Source organism: Macrobrachium nipponense, chromosome 10 (assembly GCF_015104395.2).
Source record: "Macrobrachium nipponense isolate FS-2020 chromosome 10, ASM1510439v2, whole genome shotgun sequence".
Taxonomy (NCBI): domain Eukaryota; kingdom Metazoa; phylum Arthropoda; class Malacostraca; order Decapoda; family Palaemonidae; genus Macrobrachium; species Macrobrachium nipponense.
The window spans coordinates 109,527,519-109,555,372 of NC_087204.1; the positions used below are offsets into that span (position 1 = coordinate 109,527,519).

At 36.1% G+C, this 27,854-nt stretch overlaps 4 protein-coding genes across 4 annotated transcripts; all 4 read left to right on the forward strand.

The window, feature by feature from the left end:
- The first annotated feature begins 3,722 nt into the window (after positions 1 to 3,722).
- On the forward strand, positions 3,723 to 4,962 carry LOC135223908 (cuticle protein 19-like). Its single transcript, XM_064262826.1, has 3 exons — positions 3,723 to 3,775; positions 4,061 to 4,246; positions 4,504 to 4,962. Exons 1-3 carry the CDS (start codon positions 3,764 to 3,766, stop codon positions 4,885 to 4,887), a joined length of 582 nt encoding a protein of 193 aa, XP_064118896.1. The 5' UTR covers positions 3,723 to 3,763; the 3' UTR covers positions 4,888 to 4,962.
- A 3,591-nt stretch (positions 4,963 to 8,553) lies between these two features.
- On the forward strand, positions 8,554 to 9,342 carry LOC135224096 (cuticle protein 19-like). The gene is made up of 2 exons (XM_064263007.1): positions 8,554 to 8,619; positions 8,824 to 9,342. Exon 2 carries the CDS (start codon positions 8,830 to 8,832, stop codon positions 9,340 to 9,342), a length of 513 nt encoding a protein of 170 aa, XP_064119077.1. The 5' UTR covers positions 8,554 to 8,619; positions 8,824 to 8,829.
- A 3,450-nt stretch (positions 9,343 to 12,792) lies between these two features.
- On the forward strand, positions 12,793 to 14,505 carry LOC135223907 (pro-resilin-like). The gene is made up of 3 exons (XM_064262825.1): positions 12,793 to 12,827; positions 13,483 to 13,653; positions 14,013 to 14,505. The coding sequence occupies exons 1-3, from the start codon at positions 12,816 to 12,818 to the stop codon at positions 14,424 to 14,426; spliced, it is 597 nt and encodes a 198-aa protein (XP_064118895.1). The 5' UTR covers positions 12,793 to 12,815; the 3' UTR covers positions 14,427 to 14,505.
- Positions 14,506 to 19,409: 4,904 nt separating this feature from the next.
- Positions 19,410 to 21,469, forward strand: LOC135223909 (cuticle protein 18.6-like). Its single transcript, XM_064262827.1, has 3 exons — positions 19,410 to 19,442; positions 20,424 to 20,594; positions 21,005 to 21,469. The coding sequence occupies exons 1-3, from the start codon at positions 19,431 to 19,433 to the stop codon at positions 21,395 to 21,397; spliced, it is 576 nt and encodes a 191-aa protein (XP_064118897.1). The 5' UTR covers positions 19,410 to 19,430; the 3' UTR covers positions 21,398 to 21,469.
- The last annotated feature ends 6,385 nt before the right edge of the window (positions 21,470 to 27,854 follow it).

Genomic DNA, 27,854 nt, shown 5'->3' on the forward strand with positions numbered 1-27,854 from the left:
CAGGAAACTGAAACCTACAGAAAGCGACAGTAAAAGGAATGAATTTAAAAGAAAAGAGAGAGAGAGAGAGAGAAAAAAAAAAAAAAGTTCATAGAAAGTAGACACCCATTTAATAAGAAAAAAAATCCTCGTAGGTATTCAAGTCCATGTGAACCGCAAGACACCCACTCAATAAACGACAAAAAAAAAAAAAAAAAAAAAAAAAAAAAAATCACCGTAGGCATTCCAGTTCACGTGAACCGCTTGTCATCTCAGCACCGGTTATTTCCGGAAGGAAACTGGTTACGCATACGTGTAACTGAGTCCACGAAGCGCAGGAGAACGAACCGGATGAGTAAACAGCAGCTCTTCTCGAGAGAGAGAGAGAGAGAGAGAGAGAGAGAGAGAGAGAGTTTCAGAAGCCATGATTGATTTTCCCCCATTCTTCAAGGATGTCGTCCTCTCTCTGAGGTTGAACTTGTTGCGTGCAGCATTACAAGCGTGTGAAACGTGTGGGGTGTTATCTACAAGGTTTTTTTTTTTTTCCTTTTTTTTATTTTAGGGTTTCTCGTTTTTTTTTAAGTAAGGTTTCGCGTTTTTTTTTTTTTTTTTTTTTTTTAGTTTCGCGTTTTTGTTATTTTATAGTTTCGCGTTTGTTTTATTAAAGGGTTTTGCGTATATTTTTTTTATTTAGAGTTTCGCATATCTTTTTAAATTTTAGTTTCCAGTTTTTATATCTTAAGTTTTCGCGGTTTTTATTCTAGTTTCGCGTTTTTTTAATTTTAGGGTTTCGCGTTTTTATTATAGCTTCGCGGTTTATTTTAGGGCTCCGCGTTTGGTTTTTTTCAGTTCCGCGGTATTTTTTTTATTTTAGGTTTTTGTGTTTTTTTCTTTGTTTTAGGACTACGTGTATTTTTCATTTTTCATTTGCGCGTTTTGTTTAGTTTCGCTTTTTTTTTTTTTAGTTTGAGGTTTTTTTTATTTTAGGGTTTCTCGTTTTTTTTTATTTTAGTTTCGCATTTTTTTAATTTTAGGATTTCGCCTTCTTTTTTCGAGGTTTGCGTTTCTTTTTTATTTTAGGGTTTCGCGTTTTTTTTAAACTAGTTTCGCGTTGTTTTAAATTTTAGGGTTTCGCGTTTTTAGATCAAAGTCTCGCGTTTTTTTTATTTCATGGTTTTGCGCTTTCTTAATTTAGGGTTTCGTGTTTTTTTTTTATTTTAGGGTTTTGCTTTTTTTATTCTAGGGTTTTATTCTAGGGTTAACTTTCTAATAGGCATGTAACTTTTGGAAACCCATTACATTACTCTCTATGACAGATTCATTTGAAACTTAGCCAAAAAAGAATTAATAAATCCAAAACAAAACAAAGAGAGAGAGAGACCTGAGCGAGTCTTAAGACATCTCTATAATCCGAAGCGTCAGACAGAAACAAATCTCACGACGTCATGGAACATGTAATTACTCCTCGGCTATTATGGGCAACTAAGCCTTTTCATTCCCTTTCATTTCCCTACGGACGCTCTCATCTCCTTGGTATAAATCCAGTTACACACTCACATACATACATACATACATCTCCCTATGTACACTTTCCTCTTGGTACAAATCCAGTTACACACTCACATGCATACATACATATGTATATAGTGTATATGGAAATAATCAATACATGATCTCGTGCGTGCTCCACAAAAATACATTTTTGACACATGGAAAAATATAAAAGGTAACGTTGGTAGGGTTGGTAGGGACGATGCCTTTCATTTAAAAGACCTGGAATCGATCCCGATTTGAGTCAGGAATTCATATACAAAGTAATATATATATATATATATATATATATATATATATATATATATATATATATTATATATAGAGTGTGTATGTGTAGAATAAGCATAATCCCTCACACATGAATATAATGCAAATCATTTCCCTCTGCAGAGGTTAGCTACAGAGAGAGAGAGAGAGAGAGAGAGAGAGAGAGAGAGAGAGACACTGTGCTGGTTATAAATAAACGCCCTTTGCGGACACCTTCCTCAAATTGGCAGCATCTTGCACTTACACAGAATTCTCACCAGCAGCCTGTTAAGAGCCCCCTACACATAATGCACCTTTGAGTATAGAGAGTGAAAAGAGAAAGAGAGAGAAAAGTGAAAAGCAGCACAAGTGAAAGAAGAGAAGAGAGAAAGTAATTAGTAACACATAAACGGAAGAGTAACCAGGGGCTCCCACCCCTAAAAATAAAAATAAAAAATAAAAAATAAAAGAATAAAAGGCACACACATAAAGACTACCTGTAAAAGCCCACAGACTTACAACCGTACATCTTGCCTGTGGCGATAATCAGGCGGTTACAGCGAATTCGGCGAACACGACACGGTCCGCGCGTTTAGAATCGTTAATTCTTTTGAATTCTGTAATTTAGAATACGACCTTGCTCGTCGTAACTTCTACTTTCAGGATGACCCTGAGGGTATTCGTCGGTGAGGCTTTTTTCTTGCTTTTACTTTATTTGATTGTTTATTTATCTATTATCTGTTTTTTTTTTCTTTCTTTCTTTTTTGCTTGCAGACCGCGGGCAACGTTACGGTCTCAGGAAGTTCGGTAAGACTGACATGGGTCGAATTTCCAATATGCTGCTTTTTTTTTCTTTTCTTTTCTTTGTGGGGGTCGTTGGGGATGGGGGCGGGGGTTTCTTATATCAAGTGTAGCCGTTCACTGTTCTTTCAGATCGCCTAAGAACGAGTAAAAGTCACTGCGTAATGAATTCACGGAGAATAAGAACAGTGAGGATGTTCGGGATTATAATATGTGCGTTTGTCTGCGTGTATGAAGAAAACGCCAACTCCAAAGATTACCAAAGACAAATTCATAGGCGAAAAACATATAAATTAATGAATTATCATAAGCGAATACCACGGGAAAATGACAACCAGAAAGTCGCTACCGGGCGCTTTTCGCCTTTATCAAGCATTGTGCCTCGACAATGGCTGACTAAAGGCTTAAGCACTTTGGTACAGACTTTCTGTCTATCATTTTTCCTAAGGTATTCGCTTATATATATATATATATATATATATATATATATATATATATATATATATATATATATTTATATATATGACTGGTAAAAATGTTATTATGAAAGAATTCCATCTAATAAAAGGAGTCCATAAAAACACCAAAATATTTAGAGTGAAATAACATATTTCAGAGACTGAAGAGGGGGACAGCAGTCTCTGGAATATGATATTTCTCTCTCTATATTTTGTTGTTTTTATGGGCTCCTTTTATTAGATATATATATATATATATATATATATATATATATATATATACTATATCATCATATATATATATATATATATATATATATATATATATATATATATATGAATACTTATCACATCACCTAATATTTTATGATACGCCACTTGAGATCTGAAAGAAAATGTAATTTATTAATATCTATATAATGCTTTTATTAAGGATCAAACAGCAAAATAATGAAACATCACCATGTATATATGCATGTATATACATTAAACAGTTTATTAATCAGAAATATCACGATCAAAGCTCGTAAGATCCATGATCTTTTGAAACAGGCAATTACCAGGACCACATTCTCAAGCAATGGAACAGGAATCGAAGGCACAACAAACAATAAGCAGAGGGCTAGGTCAGTGGGCGTGGCATGCAAGGTCATCCGCGGAAAGGCTGGTATAAAAGGGGCATTCCCTTGCCCACAGAGCATTCGCAAACGATTGGCATCACCGACATGTTCAAGAAGGTGTGTAGTGGGAGTTAGTCTTGGAGAGTTTCGAGTTGTGGGCATCAGCCTATATGATGACAGATGCTCGACAGAAGCACTTGTAGTTTGACATTTAGTTTCACTCTTGAGGAGTTTACGTAAAATTAGATACCCAGAAAACGTATTGCAAAACCTCAGATGAACACGGGAGCATTCTGAAGACCTTATTTGGAAATAGGATGTAGATACACGATAAACTTCATGAATTTTTGTCCTGATACAAAAATTTAGTAACTTATTAATTTTTTCATTGTTACTTTCCAGGTAACTCTGTTGTGCTTGGCAGCTCTGGCTGTGGCTAGGCCGGATAAGCCAGCTCCTTCTGCTGGGTATGGGTACTCTGCCCCTACACAGCCCCCTCCTCCCCCAGTCTACAGTCCCCCTCAACCAACATACTCTGCCCCTGAACCATCCTATTCCGCCCCTGCTCCATCCTACGAGGAACCTGAGGTAAGGATAGTTTATTTTCATTTTCATGCTTCTGGTGTATATACATATACATACATACATACATACATATATATATATATAATATATATATATATATATATATATATATATATATATATATATATATGGGTGTGTGTGTGAATGTGCTCATAATCCTGTACTAAAACTTAATAATTCTGCCCACTAATAGATATTCAAGTCACATTAAATTCTTGTCTTACAAAAGAAAATGTAAGTTTATGTAATTTATTTTACAGGAAGGGATGCCCTTTGACTTCGAGTTCGCCGTGAACGACCAGTACAAGGGCCTCGACTTCGCCCACGACTCCGAGTCCGACGGAAATGTTGTCAAGGGCGAGTACCACGTCCTCCTCCCCGACGGTCGCACTCAGATCGTCACTTACACCGCCGACGCCTACAACGGATACCAGGCTGAGGTCACTTACGAGGGCGAAGCCCAGTACCCGGAGCCCCAGCCTTACACGCCTGCCCCTGCTTACTCGGCCCCTGCTCCTGCTTATTCAGCCCCTGCCCCAGCCCCCCAACCTTCCTACTCAGCCCCAGCCCCCCAACCTTCCTACTCAGCCCCAGCCCCTACCTATCAGCAGCCCGACTCTCTCTACGGTCCTCCCAGAAATTAAGAAGCTGGCGGCAAGTCTCAACTTCTATGTAGATTATAATTTATGTGAGCAAGAAAATATACAAGCTATCCAGTACCCGGCTCTATCTTTACACATCCTTCATTCATCTGAATCCAAGACTATAATTATGAACAATTTTGACGTGTTCAAATTGTATGATTCAGTTTTTTGACGTTTTTTGTGAAGTATTCTCTACACTAAATTCACTAAGTTGGTCGTAACTGACCTTCTCCCTAACGAACAGATGTAGGGAACCCAAAAATGGTTTATACAGTGTTAAGTAAATTATATTAAGAGAATCTGGTTTAAAACCTTTGTTATTTTGGGATTCCTTTACATTCGAGAACCAACCTTTAATCATTATTCCATTCTTGATAACCTGCTATATCATGAGGTTGCCATCTCTTTATTTCATCACTAATTAAGTGCGTTGTCATTCATGTTATGTTGTCTGGATGAATACCAGTGAAATTATAGATGAATGGTGGGTATTGTAGACTCCTACATTCGTACGTGTTTGTTTATGAGTGTCAGGGGGGACAAGTGAAGAGACAGAGGAAATAAAACCTAAATAAACAGATAAAAAGCTAAGTATCTTAGTCTTAAAAGACCACTGAGCTGATTAACAGCTCTCCTAGGGCTGGCCCGAAGGATTAGATATTTTTACGTGGCTAGGAACCAATTGGTCACCTAGCAACGGGACCTACAGTTTATTGCGGGATCCGAACGACATCATATCGAGAAATGAATTTCTATCACCAGAAATAATTTCCTCTGATTCCTCTTTGGTCGAGCCGAGAATCGAACTTCGGACCATCGGATTGGTAGCAAAGCGCGAAAACCACTTCCCCAATGAAGAACTAAATAAACAGATGAACATTATGTAGCATGCAATAGTGGATTGTGGTACACATACATTAATATGACTGTATATATATATATATATATATATATAGATATATTTTTGTTGTGTGTGTGTGTGTGTGTGTGTGTGTGTGTGTGTGTGTGTGTGTGTGTGTGTGTGTGTGTGTATAAAGAGAGAGAGAGAGAGAGAGAGAGAGAGAGATAAACATTATATAGCATGCGATTATTGTTTGTGGTATATAGTGGGAAATAATTGAAACGAACGCTCTATCTCTTAATGCTAAACATTTTATATATTTACTACAGTAAAAAATATACACACATTATTATTATTAACAATAGGGTTAACATGGACAGAGCGATGATGATTAAGATTTCATTATCATTGCAAATATTAAAGGCAGGCTCCTTAATATTCTCGATTCTGTGGATTCTGTTATTATTGCAGTTTCAAAATACCGTACGTTTGTTTAATTCATCCTTATGGATGAACGATTGCTAACCCAAAGGAGTTCCTAAATGTCATTCCATTTCTACTCAAAGACGTTTTTTATCTTTATTTTAAAAGACGGCACAAGGCAAAGAATTATGCTCCATTATATACGGAAATCATAAAAATAAATATATAAATAAATTGAAGCATCAACGAGCTATCTTTACTCCAAACCGCACAAAGCAAAGAAATATGCTTCATTATATACATAAATTGTAAAAAAAAAAACATAAAAAAAAGAATCAACAAGCCCATTCGAATAGTAAATGAGAAACGAACGCCCTTGATCCTCTTCTAGTAACAATTTATTTGTGGAATAACTAGAGTGTGGAATTCATTATTATTCAAGTCTCGACTGTAAGCGAGATCTGCCAGTGGAACAGATGTGCTCTTCGAGAGAAGAGATGATAAGATCAAACTGAAGTTTCCTTAAGGGTGGAACACGAGAGAATTGAGATGTTCCGTTGCAGACGACAGATGAAATTAACGTCTCTTTAACAGGAGAAATATGAGGCAACTGAGAAGAAATATTCGTGAAGATAAACAAGAGCAAATTGAGAAGTGATGCTGCTGTATAGAAATGAAATCAACTCCCCTTCCAAAGGAGAAATCTTTGAAAATTGAGAGGATGTATTCAGAAGAAGAATTAGGACAAAATCAGGTTTCTTTAAGAGACCAAATAGAGCAAAACCAAGGCTTTTTTAAACGGAGAAATAAAACAAAATGGAGACCTGGAACAGACATGTTCGCGTACGAAAATTAAGAAAAAATAATAAGGGTTGCTCATGAAAAGAAACGAAGGAAATTTCTCTTATTTCCCTATCGTTTAATAAGAGACATTTGTTTTAACCAGTCATACACGAAAAAGATCTCTGGATTTGAAATGCAACTGAATATATTAATAAACATTTTGGTATATGTAAGTAAAGAGTACTGGCGGGGCAATTATGTAATTAATGACACAGTAAGCATCATGAATGCGGTAATTCCAAAGATTATCATATGGGAATGATATATATATATATATATATATATATATATATATATATACATATATATATATGTATATATATATGATATATATGTATATATATATATATATATATATATGTGTGTGTGTGTGTATGTGTGTGTGTGTGTGTGTTGTGTGTACGTGTGTGCGTGCGCGTGTAGAATATGCATAACTACTAAAATAAGTATTCAACATTAAATCATTTCCCTTTCCTGAGGTTGGCATAAGAGATAAAAGCAGCACAGTAATCACTATACCAATTTATGAATAAGCCCCCTGTGCAGGAAACTTCCCCCAAATGAGCAGCATTATGTACATACAAAGAATTCTCCCCTCCTACGCGTAATGCACCTTGAATAAAGAACGTGAAAAGATACAGAAACTTGAGCGAGACAAGATAGAGGGATAAGTACCGTTACCGCCCGCCCCGCCCCCCCAGAAGTACCCAATACGCTATCTCATTTTATTTTTTTACTGGTAAATCAGGTCTAGTTTACTCTTCTTCCAGACCATCACAGAGTAAGGAAAATCCACTGCGTAAATCAATTCATAAAAAATGTAATAACCTGAATGTTCAGGATTTTGATGTTTATTTATGTATATATATGGCATAAACAATGACTTATCAGGAAGTTCCCTATTCTTTTGAAACAAGCCATTACCAGGACCGCATTCCCAAGCAATGGAACAGGAATCGAAGGCACAACAAAAAATAAGAAGACGAAGAAGGCTAGGTCAGTGGGCGTGGCATGCAAGGTCATCCGCGGAAAGGCTGGTATAAAAGGGGCATTCCCTTGCCCACACAACATTCGCAAACGATTGGCATCACCGACATGTTCATGAAGGTGTGTAGTGGGAGTTAGTCTTGGAGAGTTTCGAGTTGTGGGCATCAGCCAATACGATGACAGATGCTTGACAGAAGCACTTGTAGTTTGACACTTAGTTTCACTCTTGAGGAGTTTAAGTAAAACGAGATACCCAGGAAACGTATTGCAAAACTTCAGATGAACACAGGAGCATTCTGAAGACATTCTTTTGGAAATAGGATGTAGATAGACGTTAACATCATAAATTTTTGTGCTGATACAAAAAATTAGTAACTTACTAATTCTTTTATTGTTACTTTCCAGGTAACTCTGTTGTGCTTGGCAGCTCTGGCTGTGGCTAGGCCGGATAAGCCAGCTCCTTCTTCTGGGTATGGGTACTCTGCCCTACAACAGCCCCCCCTCCCTACCCCAGTCCTACAGTCCCCCCTCAACCAACTTACTCTTGGGCCCCCCACCTTCCCCTAGCCCCCCAACCATCCTATTCCGCCCCCCAACCATCCTATTCCGCCCCTGCTCCAACCTACGAGGAACCTAAGGTAAGAATAGTTTACTTTCATTTTCACACTTCTGGTGTATATATATACATACAAAAATACATTTATATATAAACTTTATATAGTATGTGCATTTTGTTCATACTCATATATTAAAAATAAATAATTCTGCCCACTAATAGTTATTCATGTCACATTAAATCCTTGTCTTACAAAAAAAGTAAGTTTATGTAATTTATTTTACAGGAAGGGATGCCCTTTGACTTCGAGTTCGCCGTGAACGACCAGTACAAGGGCCTCGACTTCGCCCACGACTCCGAGTCCGACGGAAATGTTGTCAAGGGCGAGTACCACGTCCTCCTCCCCGACGGTCGCACTCAGATCGTCACTTACACCGCCGACGCCTACAACGGATACCAGGCTGAGGTCACTTACGAGGGCGAAGCCCAGTACCCGGAGCCCCAGCCTTACACGCCTGCCCCTGCTTACTCGGCCCCTGCTCCTGCTTATTCAGCCCCTGCCCCAGCCCCCCAAACCATTCCGCCCCCAACCTTCCTACTCAGCCCCAGCCCCCCAACCTTCCTACTCAGCCCCAGCCCCTACCTATCAGCAGCCCGACTCTCTCTACGGTCCTCCCAGAAATTAAGAAGCTGGCAGCAAGTCTCAACTTCTATGCAGATTATAATTTATGTGAGCAAGAAAATATACAAGCTATACAGTACCCGGGTCTATCATTACACATCCTTCATCAATCTGAATGCATGAATGTAATTATTTGCCCTTTTGAAGAGTTCAGTTCGTATGGTTCTATTTCTTGGTGTATTTTGTAAAGTATTCTTACACTTGGTCATAACTGACGGTCTCATAACCAACAGAGATTAGGCAACCCAATAAGGTCCAAATAGTGTTGCGTAAATCATTGAAGGAAAAAGCTGGAGTAAAACTTTTTTTTTTTATTCATTCAATTTCTGGACCATCCTCCTATGGTGAAGTTCTGAAATACAGTCTTTAAGTAATTCCTTAGGAAGAACGATAGCTAACAGAAAGGAGTTCCTAAGTATCATGTCATTTCTACTCCAACATATATCATTCAAGGAAAAATCTGGCTTTAAACCTTTTTTTTTGTGATTCATTCACTTTCTGGACCAGCCTCCTATAGTGGAATTCTGAAGTACCGTACTCATAATTAAGTAGTTCCCATGGAAGAACGATAACAAACAAAAAGGAGTTCCTAAATATCTACGCCAACAATTTTATCCTTCATTTTTTTTACGGACTCACGCGGCAAAGTATTTACGTATTGTAAAAAACCACAAACAGATAAAAAACAGAGTCATCAAGTTCATTCATGAATGAGGAAAGAACGCCCTTGAGCCTCGTCAAGTATCAATTTATTTGTGGAACTGCTAGAGTGAAATCTGTCTGGACCTGTTAGCCAGCGAGAGCTATCAGTGGAGTACTGTGTCCGAAAGGAGAAATAAGAGAAAACCGAGAGATTCTCTTCTTGAAATTGAAGCTTTTTAAAGATTGGAGTTGAGAAATTTGAAGCGTTCTCTTATTAGATTAGCAATAAAACTGAGGTGTCCTTAACAGAAGAAATAAGATACTGGAAAGGACCGGTTTAAAAAAAATAAGAGAGAGAGAGAGAGAGAGAGAGAGAGAGAGAGAGAGAGAGATGCACAGAAGTTTCTTCTGCGCAATCGAGTTTTCTGTACAGCATATGATAACGTATAAAAATCTCAGCCACGGCCCATGAAAACTTCAGCCACGGCCCATGAAACTTTCAGCCACGATGGTGGTCTAAGTTGTTAGCACCTATATTGGTGCCACACGCACTACCATGGCAAACTTTAACCTTTACTAAAATAAAAACTGCCGAGGCTAGAGGCCTGCAATGTCGTATGTTTGATGATTCCAGGGTGGATGACCAACATACCAATTTGCAGCCCTCTAGCCTCAGCAGTTTTTAAGATCTGAGGGCGGACAGACATAGGCATCTAAATAGTTTTCTTTTATAGGAAACTAAAAATAAGAAGAAGAAATAAAATTAATATTTCGTTAAAAGGAGAAATAACAGAAAATTGCATTCGGATCAGTTCAATGAAGAAAACAAATACATAAATGAGTTTTTTCAATTTTAGAAACAAGAGAAAATTTATGCTTCTTTAAAAAGACAAATAAAACAAAATGAATTCTTGTTTTAAGATGAACAACTTCTGTTCCTGTAAGGAAAAACGAGAACTAAAGACGTGTTGGAAAAGAAAGGAAATAAAAATTAAATTTCTCATATTTCCTTAAAAAAAAAAAAGTAAGAGAAGAAAGTCGGTTTAGCGTCGCTGTATGGGATTAAAAAACCGGTTTATGGATGGAAAGACCCCCTGAATGTATTAATAAACATTTTAACGGAACGATTATGTAATTAGTGAAACTGTTAGCATCATGAATGTGGTGATGGCCATGAATTATTCCAAATGGGAAAAAGTATTCTTTACCTAACATACTTAAGTTAGTATTCCTTACTTAAGTATATATATATATATATATATATATATATATATATATATATATATATATATATATTGTGTGTGTGTGTGTCTGTATGCATGTATATGTATATGACCAAAAACATCCTACAACCAGAGAAATCAATCACGATCCGAGCGAGCTAAAATAAAGACAAAAAAACAAACAACAAAATCAACAGATAATGAAATCAAATAAAACCCCAAGCACATTAAGAGCGCTTACTTATCCGGTGTCAGTTGGACTCGTCTCGAGATGCCCTCAGGCCTACCTACCTAAGGCCTCGGTGATTAAGAGTGATCAAGAAAACGTTCTGTTATGTCACCCATTCCACGGGAGACCTTCGTACGTGGAGCGTTCTAGAATCTAGAAAGCTTTCGTCTAACTCATGATATACTTCTATTGATCTGGAGTGTCGCAATGTATCTCATGCTCTAGAATATCAACGACAGCCGAGATAGTAATAATAATGGGGCAGAAATATTTACCTATAAAGTGAATGTTAGATGGAAAAAGGAAAAAGAAAACGGTGCGCTTGTAATATAATTCATGTAACTTTTTTTTTTCTGAAAAGGAAAAAAAGCAGGCACCTATTGACCCACAATTGAATAATTCTAATCCAGACATTTGTATTACGTTACAAACTGTCAAATAGTTCCTTTAATAATAATAATAATAATAATAATAATAATAATAATAATAATAATAATAATAATAATAATAATAATAATAATAATACAATGGTGAAGAAATCCACAAAGATGTAAGGATAATAATAATATAATGGTGAAGAAATCCCAAAGATGTAAGTGTAAATATATATATTAAAATATATGTATATATACTTACGTTATTGCGGATTACTTCACAATTGTATTATAATAATAATAATAATAATAATAATAATAATAATAATAATAATAATAATAATAATAATAATAATAATAATAATAATAATATGAAGAAGAATTCCACTCTGATTTAAGGGAAAATATATATTAAAATATATATTACCACTTAAACTATGGATTTCTTCACCATTTTAGTGATTAGTATAATAATAATAATAATAATAATAATAATAATAATAATAATAATAATAATAATAATCATGATGAACATCATCATAAGGATATGCACATTGAACAAAAAGGCTTCATTGCTACACAGGTAGAAGAGTTCAATAGAACTCTGACCTATAAAGCAAGTCCTATAATGGAAGTCCTATAACAAAGGAGAAAGAGTCATTACACTGATTTCCTTTTATATGAACCAGATACGAACGGTATTGTCTGCATGATCTATAGTTGTAAATGCCTACTCAATGCAACTTTACTTTTACAAAGTGAATCCCTGCACTTCATTCCTTAATGGAGTGAGTGTCTTCCACAAGCTCTCTCTCTCTCTCTCTCTCTCTCTCTCTCTCTCTCTCTCTCTCTCTCTCTCTTCTGCTTCCTCTTCTTCTTTAATGGAGTGAGTGCCTTCCACAATCTCTCGCTATCTATCTCACTCTCTCTCTCTCTCTCTCTCTCTCTCTCTCTCTCTCTTCTGCTTCTTCCTCTTCTTCTTCGTCAGAAAAGGAAGTCAAAGGACGTGACCACTGGAGACAACTGCGTTCGAAGGCGTGGCGTTCGAGGCCGCCCGTGAAAAGGGCTCGGTATAAATAGAGCCTTCCCTCCGTCTCAGGCCACATTCGAACGCGAGGAGCCATCGAGATGTACGCGAAGGTGAGCAGTGTTCGATATATATACAGTTCTACAGTTTCAGTTTATTTCGTTTTTATTATTTGTGAATATTTTTTTTTATTGTTTTAATGAAAAGGGACATCACTTGTTTTTAGTGCTATAGGGATGAAAGATTACACAGTAATCTGCTATATAACCTTAAATATACGTTATACTACAGAATTTCAATTGCGGTTCTACAGTTCCAGTATATTTCGTTTTCAATATTTGTGAATATTTTTTTTTTATTTTTTTATAAAAAGGGACATCAATTGTTTTTAGTGTTATGGGGATGAGATATAACAAAGACCTAATGTATTATATATATATATATATATATATATATATATATATATATATATATATATGGCTAGAAGTGATGATATCCAATTTCTCTATAATCTAGTGTTTGTGCAAAAACAGATATATGAACGAGTGAAACATAATCGTCATTTTAGACACAGTTCAATGTATAAACATTCTTCTGTGGATGCCTGTGTAAAACATTACTTTACCTACTTAAAAATATCCATGAATTTACAGTATTATGCAATATATTCCTTTTTGCTTCTTGGAATATATATATCCTGCCTGATATTTTACATACTTGGTCATTCCTGGTCACCTGATCACTAACTAACCATTCACCCATCAACAGGTAACTTTGATGTGTTTGACAGCCGTGGCTTTGGCCCGCCCTGACAAGCCTGCCCCTTCTGGGGGTTATGGATATGCCCCACCCGCCCCAACATACGCCCCACCTAAGCCTTCTTATGCAGCCCCTCAGCCATCTTATTCAGCCCCAGCCCCGTCCTACGAGAATCCCCAGGTAAGGATCTCATTTTACTGTTGAGATATTTAAATTCCAATGGAATATACAGATATTATGGCAATTAATTTTAATGTGTATTGAATTAAATAAGATAGTGGTAATAAGTCATATTGTAATCTTCTGTCTACTTAATGAGCGTTAGATCTTAATATAATGCTTTTATTGATAATATATGAATTTAAAAGAAGATAACTTTCATTTTAGACATTTCCAGATGTTAAAATGGTGTAAAACAACTTTTGAAAGATATAAATTTAAGGAAAAATATTTTAAAAATAAAAAAACTGAATTTAATAACAAATTACATTCTTATAAGATAATGAGACCGCACAATAAGTTCTATTAACGATCTGCAGGAGGGGATGCCCTTCGACTTCGAGTACGCAGTGAAGGACCAATACAACGGTCTCGACTTCGACCACAACTCCAACTCAGACGGAAAGGTCGTCAACGGTCAGTACCGCGTCCTCCTCCCCGACGGTCGCACTCAGATCGTCTCTTACACCGCCGACTACAACGGGTACCAGGCTGAGGTCACTTACGAGGGCGAGGCACAGTACCCAGAAGCCCAGGCCTACAAGCCAGCTCCCTCCTACAATGCCCCTGCTCCTTCCTACAATGCCCCAGCTCCCTCATACAATACCCCAGCTCCTTCATACGGTACCCCAGCCCCTTCATACGGTACCCCAGCGCCTTCATACGGTACCCCAGCTCCTTCCTACGGTACCCCAGCTCCCACTTATGGAAAACCAAAACCCTCCTACGGTTAACAGAATTCTTTCCTCATAATTTCGATTATATTTATGCGTGAATGTGAAATTATCTATATAATATATTACGACACTGAAACCGAAGTTTTAATTCCCATCCTACACTCTCTTTAAAAGATATCTGAATGAAGAACAATAAAAATATGGTAGCTATACTGTGGAGATATCTGAATGATTACCTTCCAAGAAGTTGGCCAACACCCACCTTGCTATATACCAGGAATGTTATGTTAGCTCAATAGGCTACCACCGGTAATATTTCTTACACAATAATGAAAATTAAACGGATAAATCAATAAATAATATATAAAACTGACATGGGTTGTGTACAGCTTCTGCAGAATTTTCCAAGTAATTATATAATATTTTTCGTTCAATTCATGGAATCGTCAAAAAGATATAAATTTTTATGAAGAGCAAGCATGCTATATCAACTAGCTGAAAACGAAAGCACAAAGCAAAAGCTACATATAATTCCGATTAAACATCCACAGAACCAAAAAAATATAAGTACTGTCTTCATTGCAGTAAATCCATTTACTTCCATTTGCATTTTCTTCTCTATAAAGCAAGTAAGACATCAGTCATCCATATAATTCTCCAGGGGTTAACTAAGTGGTATTTATCAGTCGTATTTATCAATATTAATTTCAGTCAATATTAACTAACAATTCAAATTTCCATTGAGACAAAAACTTAATAAATAATAATACATAATAATAATAATATAATAATAATAATAATAACTAATAATAATAATAAAAAACACGAGAGGACTCGATCTCATTGTGGACCCCTTAGAACAAAATAATAATAATAATAATAATAATAATAATAATAATAATAATAATAATAATAATAATAATAATAAAAACACGAGAGGATCTGATCATGTTTGTCCTAGAGTAAAGGGAGGATAGGGAGACCTCCACCCTCTCTGCAAACCTGTTTGTCCGCCCGGAGTGGGCCGGAGTAAGTAGGGGATCGGGAGGGTAGGGGGAGGGGAGAGCCAGCCCCGGGTTCCAGCGTGCGTAGCGCACGCCATCAAGCTCGTATATCTATTAAATCTTCAAACGAGCAAATACTTGAGGGGTATGACTTTAATTTTTCTGTGGTTGGGGAAAGATTTATATATATATATATATAACATTCATTGAATAGAATGGCTTTCTCACTGTTAACCAGCTTTTTTTGAATTGCTTATATTTTCTAATTATTTTCTTTACTTCATTGTTCAGGTTACTAATGGACACATAATGGGGTTCTTCCATTTACTCCAGTATTTTTACACGCGACAGCTGTTTCGTCAACCTATACGTATTGACGTTTTCAAGCGTACTGATACAAATATGTTGTTGTTGTTTAAGATTAAGCTGGCCTGTGCCAGCACGGGCCTCTTGCTCACAGAGCAGCCCGTAATATACAATATGAGCCTACATGCGTTTTGTGACGTCATGAGGACGGAAAGGTAGTACAATTGCCAGATACCTAGTTTTAAGTATTTACAAAAGACTATAGTGAAACATAAAATAAGACAAAATAAGACAAATAAATAAATATGTTAACAACAGAAATTATATAAAAAGTTGAAAGTAAGTTATTATATACACATTTATACATAAATATATATTAATTACATATCTGGGTTAATTCACTGAAAGTCAGTGTGCGCTCCTGTCCGCGTGTGGGGGTTTTGTTCCACGCGGTTGAAGGACTGCCTCCTACACGAGGGCAAGGAACGGTCTGCCTCACGTTGGATGTTAAGGCTGGGACGTTGCATTGCGATGCTGACTGCTTCTGATATCAATAAACGATTGTAGTGCCTTCCATTGTGTATTATTTTGGTGTTTGTGAGAAGTTCTTGTAATGATGGTTTTTTATTGTGGGTATCCACAAAGTGCTGATGAATGGCTCCTTGGTTTCTGTGGGCCTGCATGCGACGTTTGAGTGTGGTGGTTGAGTGTCCGATATAGCATTTTTGGGGGGACTGACATTGCTCGTCAGCACAGACAAACTTGTATACTATATCAGATTTAAACTCTTTCTCCGTCGATGGGGCCGTACTATTTTTCATTACCAAAGAGGCCGTAAGGTTTGGTTTGCAGTAAATCCTTGGTGTTATTTTGTTATATGGCGCTAGGGGGAAGGTTCCTCTTCGCAGTATACCAAGGATGGCTTTTCTTTCATCTTCGTGGTGTTTGTTGTATGGTATATGGCGCTAGGGGGAAGGTTCCTCTTCGCAGTATTACCAAGGATGGCTTTTCTTTTTTCATCTTCGTGGTGTTTGTTGTATGGTATCTGATGGTTATATCACGTATTTCTTTGTCTTTGTCTTGTGTGTTGTTCCTCGGGGTCGGATTACGGAAAGCCTCTAATCTCTTTTTGACAACTTGCTGGATCATGTCATCTGGATATCCGTTATTTGTGAGCAGCTGTTGAACTCTGTATATATATATATATATATATATATATATATATACTATATATATATATATATATATATATATATATATATAATATATATACTATATGTATATATATTTATATATATATGCACTGAAATTCCTTCCTTTTAGCTCAACAGTTTCGGCCTTCACTGGCCCTTATCGAGAGCTTGTTATTTAACATTACTGTAGATTTATTCACCATTTTAGTGACTCATTATTATTATAATAAATAATAATAATAATAATAATAATAATAATAATAATAATCATAATAATAATAATAATAGTTTTATAATTTGGACAAAACGGCTTCATCGTAGCACACGAAGTTGATAGTACATTCAAAGTAAAATATAAGACAGAGAGAAATGAAAATAAGCGGTTAGATAAACACTGGTCGCTGAAATACACACCCAAAGAGCAGATAAATTAACTGCGAGTCGATCTAAAATAAAGACGCGAAAACTACAACAACCAGAGGACTGAAGGCCTAAGACCTCCTCGTCGGTGCTTAAGAATGATCGAGAACGTCTGTTATGTCACCTATTCCGCGGAAGACCTTCATTCGTGAAGAAGTGTTCGACTTTAACTTTCTTCTAACTCTGGATACTTCCACTGATCTGGATTGACGCAATGTTTCTTACGCTTTACAATATCGACGATACAGGAGATTGGCAATGATAATAATTTGGTTGGGAAAAAATCCCTATCACGAGAGTTCATAAAATGTGTCATATGGTCCACAATAATATAAACGTTCAAATTTCGTGTAAAACTCTATAAAAACATTATAATAGATTTCGAACCTTCTCTGGGTTCATCTGCAGTCCAAAAAAACAAAAATTTATTTATTTATTTATTTTTTTTTTTTTTTTTTTTGAGAGAGAGAGAGAGAAGGGGGGGGGGGGGGGGAGGGGGGGGGGGGGATTGAAGGAGAACCCAGAGAAGGGTTCGAAAGCCATTGTAAAGTTTTTATAGAGCTTTACACGGAATTTTAAAGTTTATATTATTGTGGACCTTTTGGAACACATGGCAATAATGCCAAAATGCAGCTTTTAAGCGTAAATATTAGAATGACAAATGGAATCGGAAATTATGGTTGTGATACAATACATTTAGCTGTTATATTTATTTGTTTATTTGTTTTAAAGGTGATGAGAGCACGCACCAATGGCCCACAGTTGTATAATTCTAATCCAAACATTTGCATTACCTTATAAATAGTCAAACCGTTATTATGACAATAATAATAATAATAATAATAATAAAAAAATAATAACAATAATAATAATAATAATAATATGGTGAAGAAATCCACAATGATGTAACGGTGAATATGTGTTAAAATATATATTTATATTTACATTCCAGTAGATTTATTCACCATTTTACTGACTCATATTATAATGAAGATGATGATAATAATAATAATAATAATAATAATAATAATAATAATAATAATAATAATAATAATAATAATAATAATAATAATAATAATAATAATAGTTTTATAATCTGGAAAAACGGCTTCATAGTTACACATATAAAAGCGTTCAACAGAACTCTGGACTATAATGGAAGTCCTATAACAAAGGAGAAAGGGTCCATATATTGATTCTTTTTTTTAATGGGGGAGGGGGGCGGGGACCAGTTACGAGCAGTATTGTCCGCTTAACATAGAAGGAAATATCTACTCAATGCTGCTTTACTTTTAGCGAATACAAACTTCTACGAGAAACCTAAAATGAATATATAACAGATAGCAATAATGGAAATAATAACATTAACTACCGTTTTAACTAATAGCAGAGACAACTATAAGTAGAACAGCAACAATAATTACAACATTTTTAACCCTTAGCACGGAGTTATAAAAAGAACATCAACGATGACAATTTTAACCAATAGCAGACAATTATAAAATTAACAACAGTAACAGCAACAATTTGAGCCAACAGCAAAGTTATAAAAAGAACAACAACACTGACAACAGATTTAACAAATAGCGAAGACAGTTAAAAAGAACAATAACAATGACAACAGTTTAGACCAATAGCAAGGAATTATAAAATTAACAGAAAACATTAACAATAATTTTAGCCAATATCAATAGCTCTTGTAAAAGGAACAACAATGACAAATTTTAACCAACAGCAGAAACAGTTGTAAAAACAACAGCAAAACCAATGACAACAGTTTTAACCGACAGCAGAAACAGTTGTAAAAAGAACAACAGCAACATTCACAACAGCGTAAACTAATAACAAAAACAGTTACAAAGCAACAACAATAACAAAAGTCGTTTGTGATCACAAAGTGAATCCCTATAGCTAATTATTTTTCAGCGCACGATGAACTTTAATAGAGTGAGCGACTTCCACAACCTCTCTCTCTCTACTGCGCCTTCTTCTTCGTCAGAAAAGGAGCCAAAGGACGTGACTACGGGAGAGGGCTGCGTCCGAAGGCGTGGCGTTCGAGGCCGCCCGTGAAAAGGGTCTGGTATAAATAGAGCACTCCCTCCGTCTCAGGCCACATTCGAACACGAGACGCCATCGAGATGTACGCGAAGGTGAGCAGTGTTTGATATATATACAGTTCTACGGTTCCAGTTTATTTCGTTTCCAATATTTGTGAATATCTTTTTATATTACTTTTATGAAAAGGGACATCACTTGTTTTTAGTGCTTGGGGATGAAATATTTCAAAGAAATAATCTATTCTTTATAGATTTATCTACCAAAAATGGCCGTGAAGCTACACAATTTCGTTTAAATATTTGCGAATATCTTCTCATTTTGATGAGAGGGGACATTTCTTGTTTTTAGTGTTGTGGGGATGAAAGATTACAAAGGAATCTACTATTTATAGATATATCTATAAAGCCTGAAATGGACGTGATGCTACTGAATTTCCTTTTTAATATTTGTGAATATTTTCATATTTCAAGAAAAGGAAAATCACTTTTTTTTTGGCTATGGAGATGAAGTATTACAAAGAAATTCATTTTTTATATAGCTTTATTTGTAAAGCCTGAAATGGACGTGATGCTACTCAATTTCCTTTTTAATATTTGTGAATATTTTCATATTTCAAGAAAACGAAAATCACTTTTTTTTTTAGTGTTATGGGGATGAAGTATTACAAAGAAATTCGTTTTTTTATATAGCTTTATTTGTAAAGCCTAATATGGACGTATTACTACAGAATTACTCTAAAACTTAACGTGAAACAAATTTAACTTTTTATATTGTGCAATGTATGGACATTTTTCTGTAGCTACCTGTGAATAATATAACTTTGAAATCTTATTGAAATGCCCGTAAATTATATTAGCAAATAATATATTTTCTTTTGGCTCTTGCAATATATATCCTATCTGTTTACAAAAAAGATTTATACATGCCTATAACTTTTAAATATCATTAGATATTTTGGTACCATTAGCCATTATTATACCATTAAGGAAAACTTTATTTGGATAAGACGACACAGTTATTATTTAGCCATTCCCAGACACCTGGTCGCCAACTAATCATTCATCCATCAACAGGTAACTTTGATGTGTTTGGCAGCCGTGGCTTTGGCCCGCCCTGACAAGCCTGCCCCTTCTGGGGGTTATGGATATGCCCCACCAGCCCCAACATACGCCCCACCTAAGCCTTCTTATGCAGCCCCTCAGCCCTCTTATTCAGCCCCAGCCCCGTCCTACGAGAAACCCCAGGTAAGGATCTCCTTTTACTGTTGAGGTATTTGAATTCCAATGGAATATACAGATAGTGCCGCAATTAATTTTAATGTGTATTGAATTAAATAAGACAGTGATAGAACGTCATACTGTAATCTTCTGTTTACTTATTAAGCATAATCTCTTAATATAGTGCCTTTATTAAGAATAGCAGGATTAAGCAAGTGTAAACTTTTCATCTGAATCCATTTGATATAACTTGAAATAGAAAAAAATATAACTTTCATTTTAGACATTTCCAGATGTAAAAATGGTGCAAAACAACTTTTGAAAGATATAAACTTCTAGTGAAAATATTCTAAAAATAAAAAAAAATGAATTTAGTAAGAAATTACATTCCCATATGACAATGAGACAGCACGATAAGTTCTATGAACGATTTGCAGGAGGGGATGCCCTTCGACTTCGAGTACGCAGTGAAGGACCAATACAACGGTCTCGACTTCGACCACAACTCCAACTCAGACGGAAAGGTCGTCAACGGTCAGTACCGAGTCCTCCTCCCCGACGGTCGCACTCAGATCGTCTCTTACACCGCCGACTACAACGGGTACCAGGCTGAGGTCACTTACGAGGGCGAGGCACAGTACCCAGAAGCCCAGGCCTACAAGCCAGCTCCCTCCTACAATGCCCCTGCTCCTTCCTACAATGCCCCAGCTCCCTCATACGGTACCCCAGCGCCTTCATACGGTACCCCAGCGCCTTCATACGGTACCCCAGCTCCTTCCTACGGTACCCCAGCTCCCACTTATGGAAAACCAAAACCCTCCTACGGTTAACAGAATTCTTTCCCATAACTTCGATTATATTTATGCGTGAATGTGAAATTATCTATATAATATATTACGACACTGAAACCGAAGTTTTAATTCCCATCCTCTACTCTCTTAAAAACATATCTGAATGAAGATCAATAACAATATGGTAACTATACTGTGGAGATATCTGAATGATTACCTTCCAAGAAGTTGGCCAACACCCACCTTGCTATATACCAGGAATGTTATGTTAGCTCAATAGGCTACCACCGGTAATATTTCTTACACAATAATGAAAATTAAACGGATAAATCAATAAATAATATATAAAACTGACATGGGTTGTGTACAGCCTCTTTTGCAGAATTTTCCAAGTAATTATGAAATATTTTTTATTTCAATTTATGGAATCGTTAAAAAGAAATGAATTTTTATGAAGGGCAAGCATTCCATATCAACTAGCTGAAAACGAAAGCACAAAGCAAAAGCTACATATAATTCCAATTAAACATCCACAAAACCAAAAAAAATATAAGTACTGTCTTTTTTGGCAGTAAATCCATTTACTGCCATTTGCATTTTCTTCTCTATAAAACAAGTAAGACATCAGTCAATCCAATAATTCTCAGGGTTAACTAAGTGGTATTTATCAGTCGTATTTATCAATATTAATTTCAGTCAATATTAACTAACAATTCAAATTTCCATTGAGACAAAAACTTAATAAATAATAATAATAATAATAATAATAATAATAATAATAATAATAATAATAATAATAATAAAAACACGAGAGGATCTGATCATGTTTGTCCTAGAGTAAAGGGAGGATAGGGAGACCTCCACCCTCCCTGCAAACCTGTTTGTCCACCCGGAGTGGGCCGGAGTAATTAGGGGATCGGGAGGGTAGGGGAGAGAGCAGCCCTGGGTTCCAGCGCGCGTAGCACACACCATCAAGCTCGTATATCTATTAAATCTTCAAACGAGCAAATACTTGAGAGGTATGACTTTAATTTTTCTGTGGTTGGGGAAAGATTTATATATATATATATATATATATATATAATATATATATATATATCGAGCTACAATGTCCTTTAATATCTAATTCGCTCTACCTCGGAATTAATATATTTTCATATATGCTTAACCGAAGGGAATTTTTTCTCGATAATAGATTTGCCTGTACTTGGGCGCGAACGCAGGTACATTATAAATCCAGGAACGTCAGTGGATGCGATACCACCCAACCGCGAGAGGCTTAAAGGTATATGTCGTCTGGTAAATCTATTATCGAGAAAAAATTCCCTTCGGTTAAGCATATATGAAAATATATTAATTCCGAGGTAGAGCGAATTAGATATTAAAGGACATTGTAGCTCGATATATGTATATGAATCACGGTAATGTGATATGACTTATAGATATATATATATATATATATATATATAATATATATATATACTATATATATATATATATATATATATATATATATATGAAAGGCCTAGGGTTTTTGATTAATAATATATTGCCAATATGACCTATGGAATGTGAAGAACAGTGCAGAAGCAATGACCCGAGAAAGCTGATGAATGAGTTTCTATGGATGGCGTGAGATAAAACGGCTTAGTTAGACAAGTCAATGTACTAAGTTCATGAACTCTTCTCAAAGTACCTTTGTGAAACTGGATGAAGCCAGTAAGTGTGAGGCGTTAACGAAGTGTGCGTTCGTAAGTGCGTGTGCGCTTCTTCTATTAAAAAGTATCATACGCAAGTCTATGGGGGGATTTTGATAGAGGCGTCTTCGAGAGAAAGGCAAGATGCCGTGGCGCTCACCGGGAGTTTTTTATTAAGTGTGCTTTAAGTGTTCCGGCTGCTTGGGTGAGTGTTGAAGTATTTTAGCCGAAGACTGGCTTGTTACCTATTTGTCATTTTGTGGTAATATTCAATCTTTGATCTCTGATTGTTAAACTTGTGTGTGTACTTATGGGATGTGTTCTGTGTCTTTGAAACAGACGGTTCTGACAATGAGGGGGGACAGAGAGTTCCCGATGGATGTAGACTTTTTGGTGACTGCATACAGTCAGACATTTTACTGTTGGGGGTTTTTTAAGTTAGTCTGTAAGACTTGATTATTCATTATTTATTCGTTGTTAATAAATGTTTATTTTGATTACCTGACAGAATGGAGAGAAAGAGATTGTCAGAGAGAGAGAGAGAGAGACGAGAGACGAGGAGAGAGAGAAATCGGACGGAGAGAGAGAGAGAGAGAGAGAGGGGTCGCTAGAGAGAGAGAGGAGGAGAGAGAGAGGGAAAAGAGTGAGAGAAGAGATGAGAGAGAGAGAGGGGGGGGGGGGGGCTGTGTGTATGTTTGCCTTGACGCTCGAGTCACATGTTTACCAAATGAATAATGAGTGAATACCTCATTACAGGTTTTGATGGCAGCATAGGTTTTGGTGGCTAGCGGTTAAAAAGAGGTATAAAAGAGTTTTTTTTTATGCCTGGGAACGCCAATGAAGAGATAGGTAACCAGTTAAGAAATAAAGGGGTTATGGCTTAGCGATAGCTTTCGAACGACAAAGCCTTTGTGGGATTGTGGGAAATTGTTAAATTTTTAGTTTTCAGTTACTTAGTGAGAAAAAATGAGAAATATCTATCCGTTAACTATGCAAAGGGGAGGGGAAGGATTTTTATAGTCATCAAATTTGCCCGTACCGAGATTCTCCGGGGCGTGAGAGTAACTCAGTCTGGTTTGTGAGTGAGTGTTGCCAGGTGCCTTCTCGCCGATCGCGTTTACATTGTGCCGACGAGATTTACGTATTCTACGCAGATTCCGGGGTGGTTTTCTCTTATTTTGGACATGTGAGTGTTACTGTATGTTTTTTTTAATCCTGGGGGCTTTTTTTGAGACTGGTTCAAGAGGTCCAAAATTTTTTTTTTTCTTTGCCCATAGTAGCAGAAGTGACGTGTTTTCTTTATTTGCGCATGTTTATGATAGACGTATTCGTCTTTGTTTAAAACATAAGAGTGTATAAAGACTTTTTTTTCATGCATGTGAACTGTGCTTAGATGGCATATTTGGCTTGGATACAGAGCGGCCACACAATTTTACGGGCTCAGCACATTTCTGCTAACCGCGCAGAGAGGCGCGTTGCAAAGGGAGTATGGCCTGCCTCGAGGGAGGGTATTGCGAGGGCACTAGTGTATACCTTGTATACCTCAGGGGGGTCCTCAGACACTGTTTAAGGGGAGATGGGTACTACTGCTGGGACTACTGGTGTATGCCTCGGGGTTATCACTTGACTGAGGGGTTGTTCTAATGGGAGGGAGAAACCTTTTTTTTTTCTCATTGGGGGTGAACTCCTTATTTTTTCTTTGTGTCGGGGTGTTGGGGATGGGTTTACCCTTGATAATGAATACTGAGACACCAGCTGATTGATTAGTTGATGAAGTAAAATGCCCGTAGAGTCTTTTTTTTTAGAAAAGAGATTTTTTTTTCTCTCTTGGATGAAGAGAAAAGGAAATAAAAAGAGAATTGAAATGCATTTATGGGTGTATGTTTTCCTTGTGCCTTGGAAGACACAAATATATTGGGGAGACACAGATTATTATTGTTTTTTATTGTGTTGGAGAAATTACTTTGAAATGCCGGTCAATGGTGTTGTATCTGTGTTGTGTGGCAATGGTGGTATATCATGGTGTATGCTGGAGAAATTGTATGTCATGAGATTCAGCATTACTGTTGTATGCTATTTGAATTTCACCCTTACTTTAGATCTTTGCAAGAGAATTGTTATTATGAAGAATTATTATTATTATTAATAATTATTATACTTGAGATGTGTCACGGGAGGGTTGCTTAAGTATAATGATCATTACTTGACTTGTTTTACGAGAGGTTTGAGATATTTCATGGGAGATTATTTTATAATTGTTACAGATAATTATTCATGGAGAATTTATTACAATGAATTAAGGGAGAGATCTTTGTCTTAATTATTTGTTGAGTTTTTGTAACTTTGGAGAATATTTCAGTCATTCGCGAGGATGAGTTTTGCTGAATCTTGATGAATCTGGCTGAATCTTGGTGAATTATGTTGAATCTTGCTGAATATTTTGCTGAATTTTTGGAGAATGGATAAGCATTAACATTGGTGATATTTTTTTTTTTTTGTACTGATACTGGTGATTTTGATGATAGCAAATTTTGGTGATTTTGCTGATAATGATATTTCTGATACTGATTTTTTTTATATACTAATACGTGGGTGCCGTAATGTTATCAAGGGTGGTGAAATCTTTTTTGAATTTGGGAGGAACTAACAACACATTATTTTAGTTTTTTTTTTCCCTTTTTTTATGAGTTCAGCAGATAATTGCTTGACATCTAGCAAATCACGGGAGATAGTTAATAATGCCGTAGATTTTTCATTCTCCTTTTTTGGAAGTTAGCCATCGCTGACACAAGTTTTTTTCATCATGGGTGAATTTGAATTTGATTTTTTCTCTCCAGTTGGTGTGAATATTTTTTAATATCTCAGTTCGTGACTTAGAGTCATTGTTCGGGAACGTGTTTGTGTTTCAGCTATTTGATGCTGCAGAGAAATTTATGGGAGAATTTTTTGCATAGTTTTGAATGCATACGTTATGGCACTACATTTTTTTTTCTCTGGATATTTGTGTTTCAGAAATTGTGAGTTTTCTTGCACAATACATTTGTTGTATTTGTGACAACTTTGTGAGAGATAGGAAACTTGGCTAAGTTTTCTAGTGGCCTATGTCGTAGTGCATATGGAGAAGTCTTGGCTAAGACACTGTGTATTTGGAGTTCTGTTATAAGGAGTTGTGGCACATTGGTGATTTTTTCTAGAATTTCCTAGACAGTTTTTATTTGCCGAGTTTTTGCCCTTTTTTAGCAATTATGCTAAATGGAGAGAGTTTTATAGTTTTTGACTATAACATTGAGTTATTCTCTGGAGAATTGAGATATATTATTTGGAGTTATAATTGGAGGTATATATTATTTTGGAGTTATAATTTGAGATATAATATATTGGAGATATATTTTTGGCCATTTTGATATTTGCCAATGGTGATATGAGCTATGTTTAGTTCAATCATTTTGCAGCCATCTTTGTTGCAAATGGAGACACATATTTGGAGATTATAGGGCAATATTTGTGTGTGAGTTAGTTGCCTTGAGTGCACATTTTTTTTTTGGAGATAGGATTTCATTTTTTTTATATTCCTTTCTGGAGATATTTTCTTTGAAGCCTTGTTTTATTCCACATGGAGTTATTGGGGAAATAGAGGTAAATATTTTTTGTATTTGCCGAAATAGAGGTGATTATTGTTTATTCCTGGAGTGGTGGTTTTTTTTATTAACATGTGGCTATTGGAGAAATATAAGGGGAGTGGTTATTAACCAAATGGAGGAAATATTTTTTTCACCGGAGTGGTGTTATTATTAATGTGGTGTCTCATATTTATATATAGAGCTGGAATTAATCTTTGGCGGGTGACCCTTTTTTTGTGGTTATGGGAGTTTGTTTTCTTGAGCAAAGAGAAGATTTCTTTGGTTTCGTGACTATTTAGAGGCGAATGGCATTACTGCATTACGAGTCCTATGGAAATGTGTGCATTTTTTATTTTCACAAGTGTGTTATTTTTGGAGGCATATAATTGGGCTGTGTCATGTTGAGAGAATACGTCTTTGAGACAAATTTTTGAACACATTAGTCATATCCTGGAGTTAATTTTGTGAAATGTGTCAGTTAGACCTTTTTCTGTAGAATCATGAGTTTTCCAAACTTGTGTGTCTGACTGGACATTTTTTATGCTGCTGTTTGAGCATACGTCCGCAGGTGAATTTTTCTGCTGACAGGCGATGTGATGAGCCGTGTGCTGACTCTTTTCCTCTGATGATGATTGATCAGAATTTTAGCAATATCTGGAAATGTTGGCAATAGCATTTCACGAAAGCGCATGTGTGAGAGTTTGCTTTCTGGCAAATTCCATAACTTTACATGGAGCATTTCTTGGGAAAATGTGGGGATTATGCATGTTATGCATATTATACATGTATTATGTATTCTGTGATTGGGGAAATCTACCTGTGATTATCCTTTTTTTTTTTTTCTTCCTTTTCCTATGAGAGATATAATTGGGGATTGAGCTTAAATAGCATTTTTTTTTTTGCCGGGAGATGTGATTTATCGGGAGATGTAACTTGTCGGGAGATGTGATTTTTCGGGAGTTGTTATTTACGTAAAAGGGAGTTTGACATTAAGTCTCATTGTAATTAATTGTATGAGCAGTAAAGGGGTTTTTGCTGTTAAACATTGGAGATTTTTGCTGATTTTGTGGGTTGTTTAGATATCAGAACTTGAGAGAACATTTTTGGGTCTGGGTGTGTTACGTGATTCTTTTTTTCCTTGGGCTCATTACGATTTTTTCTTTTTTCTTTTTTTTTACT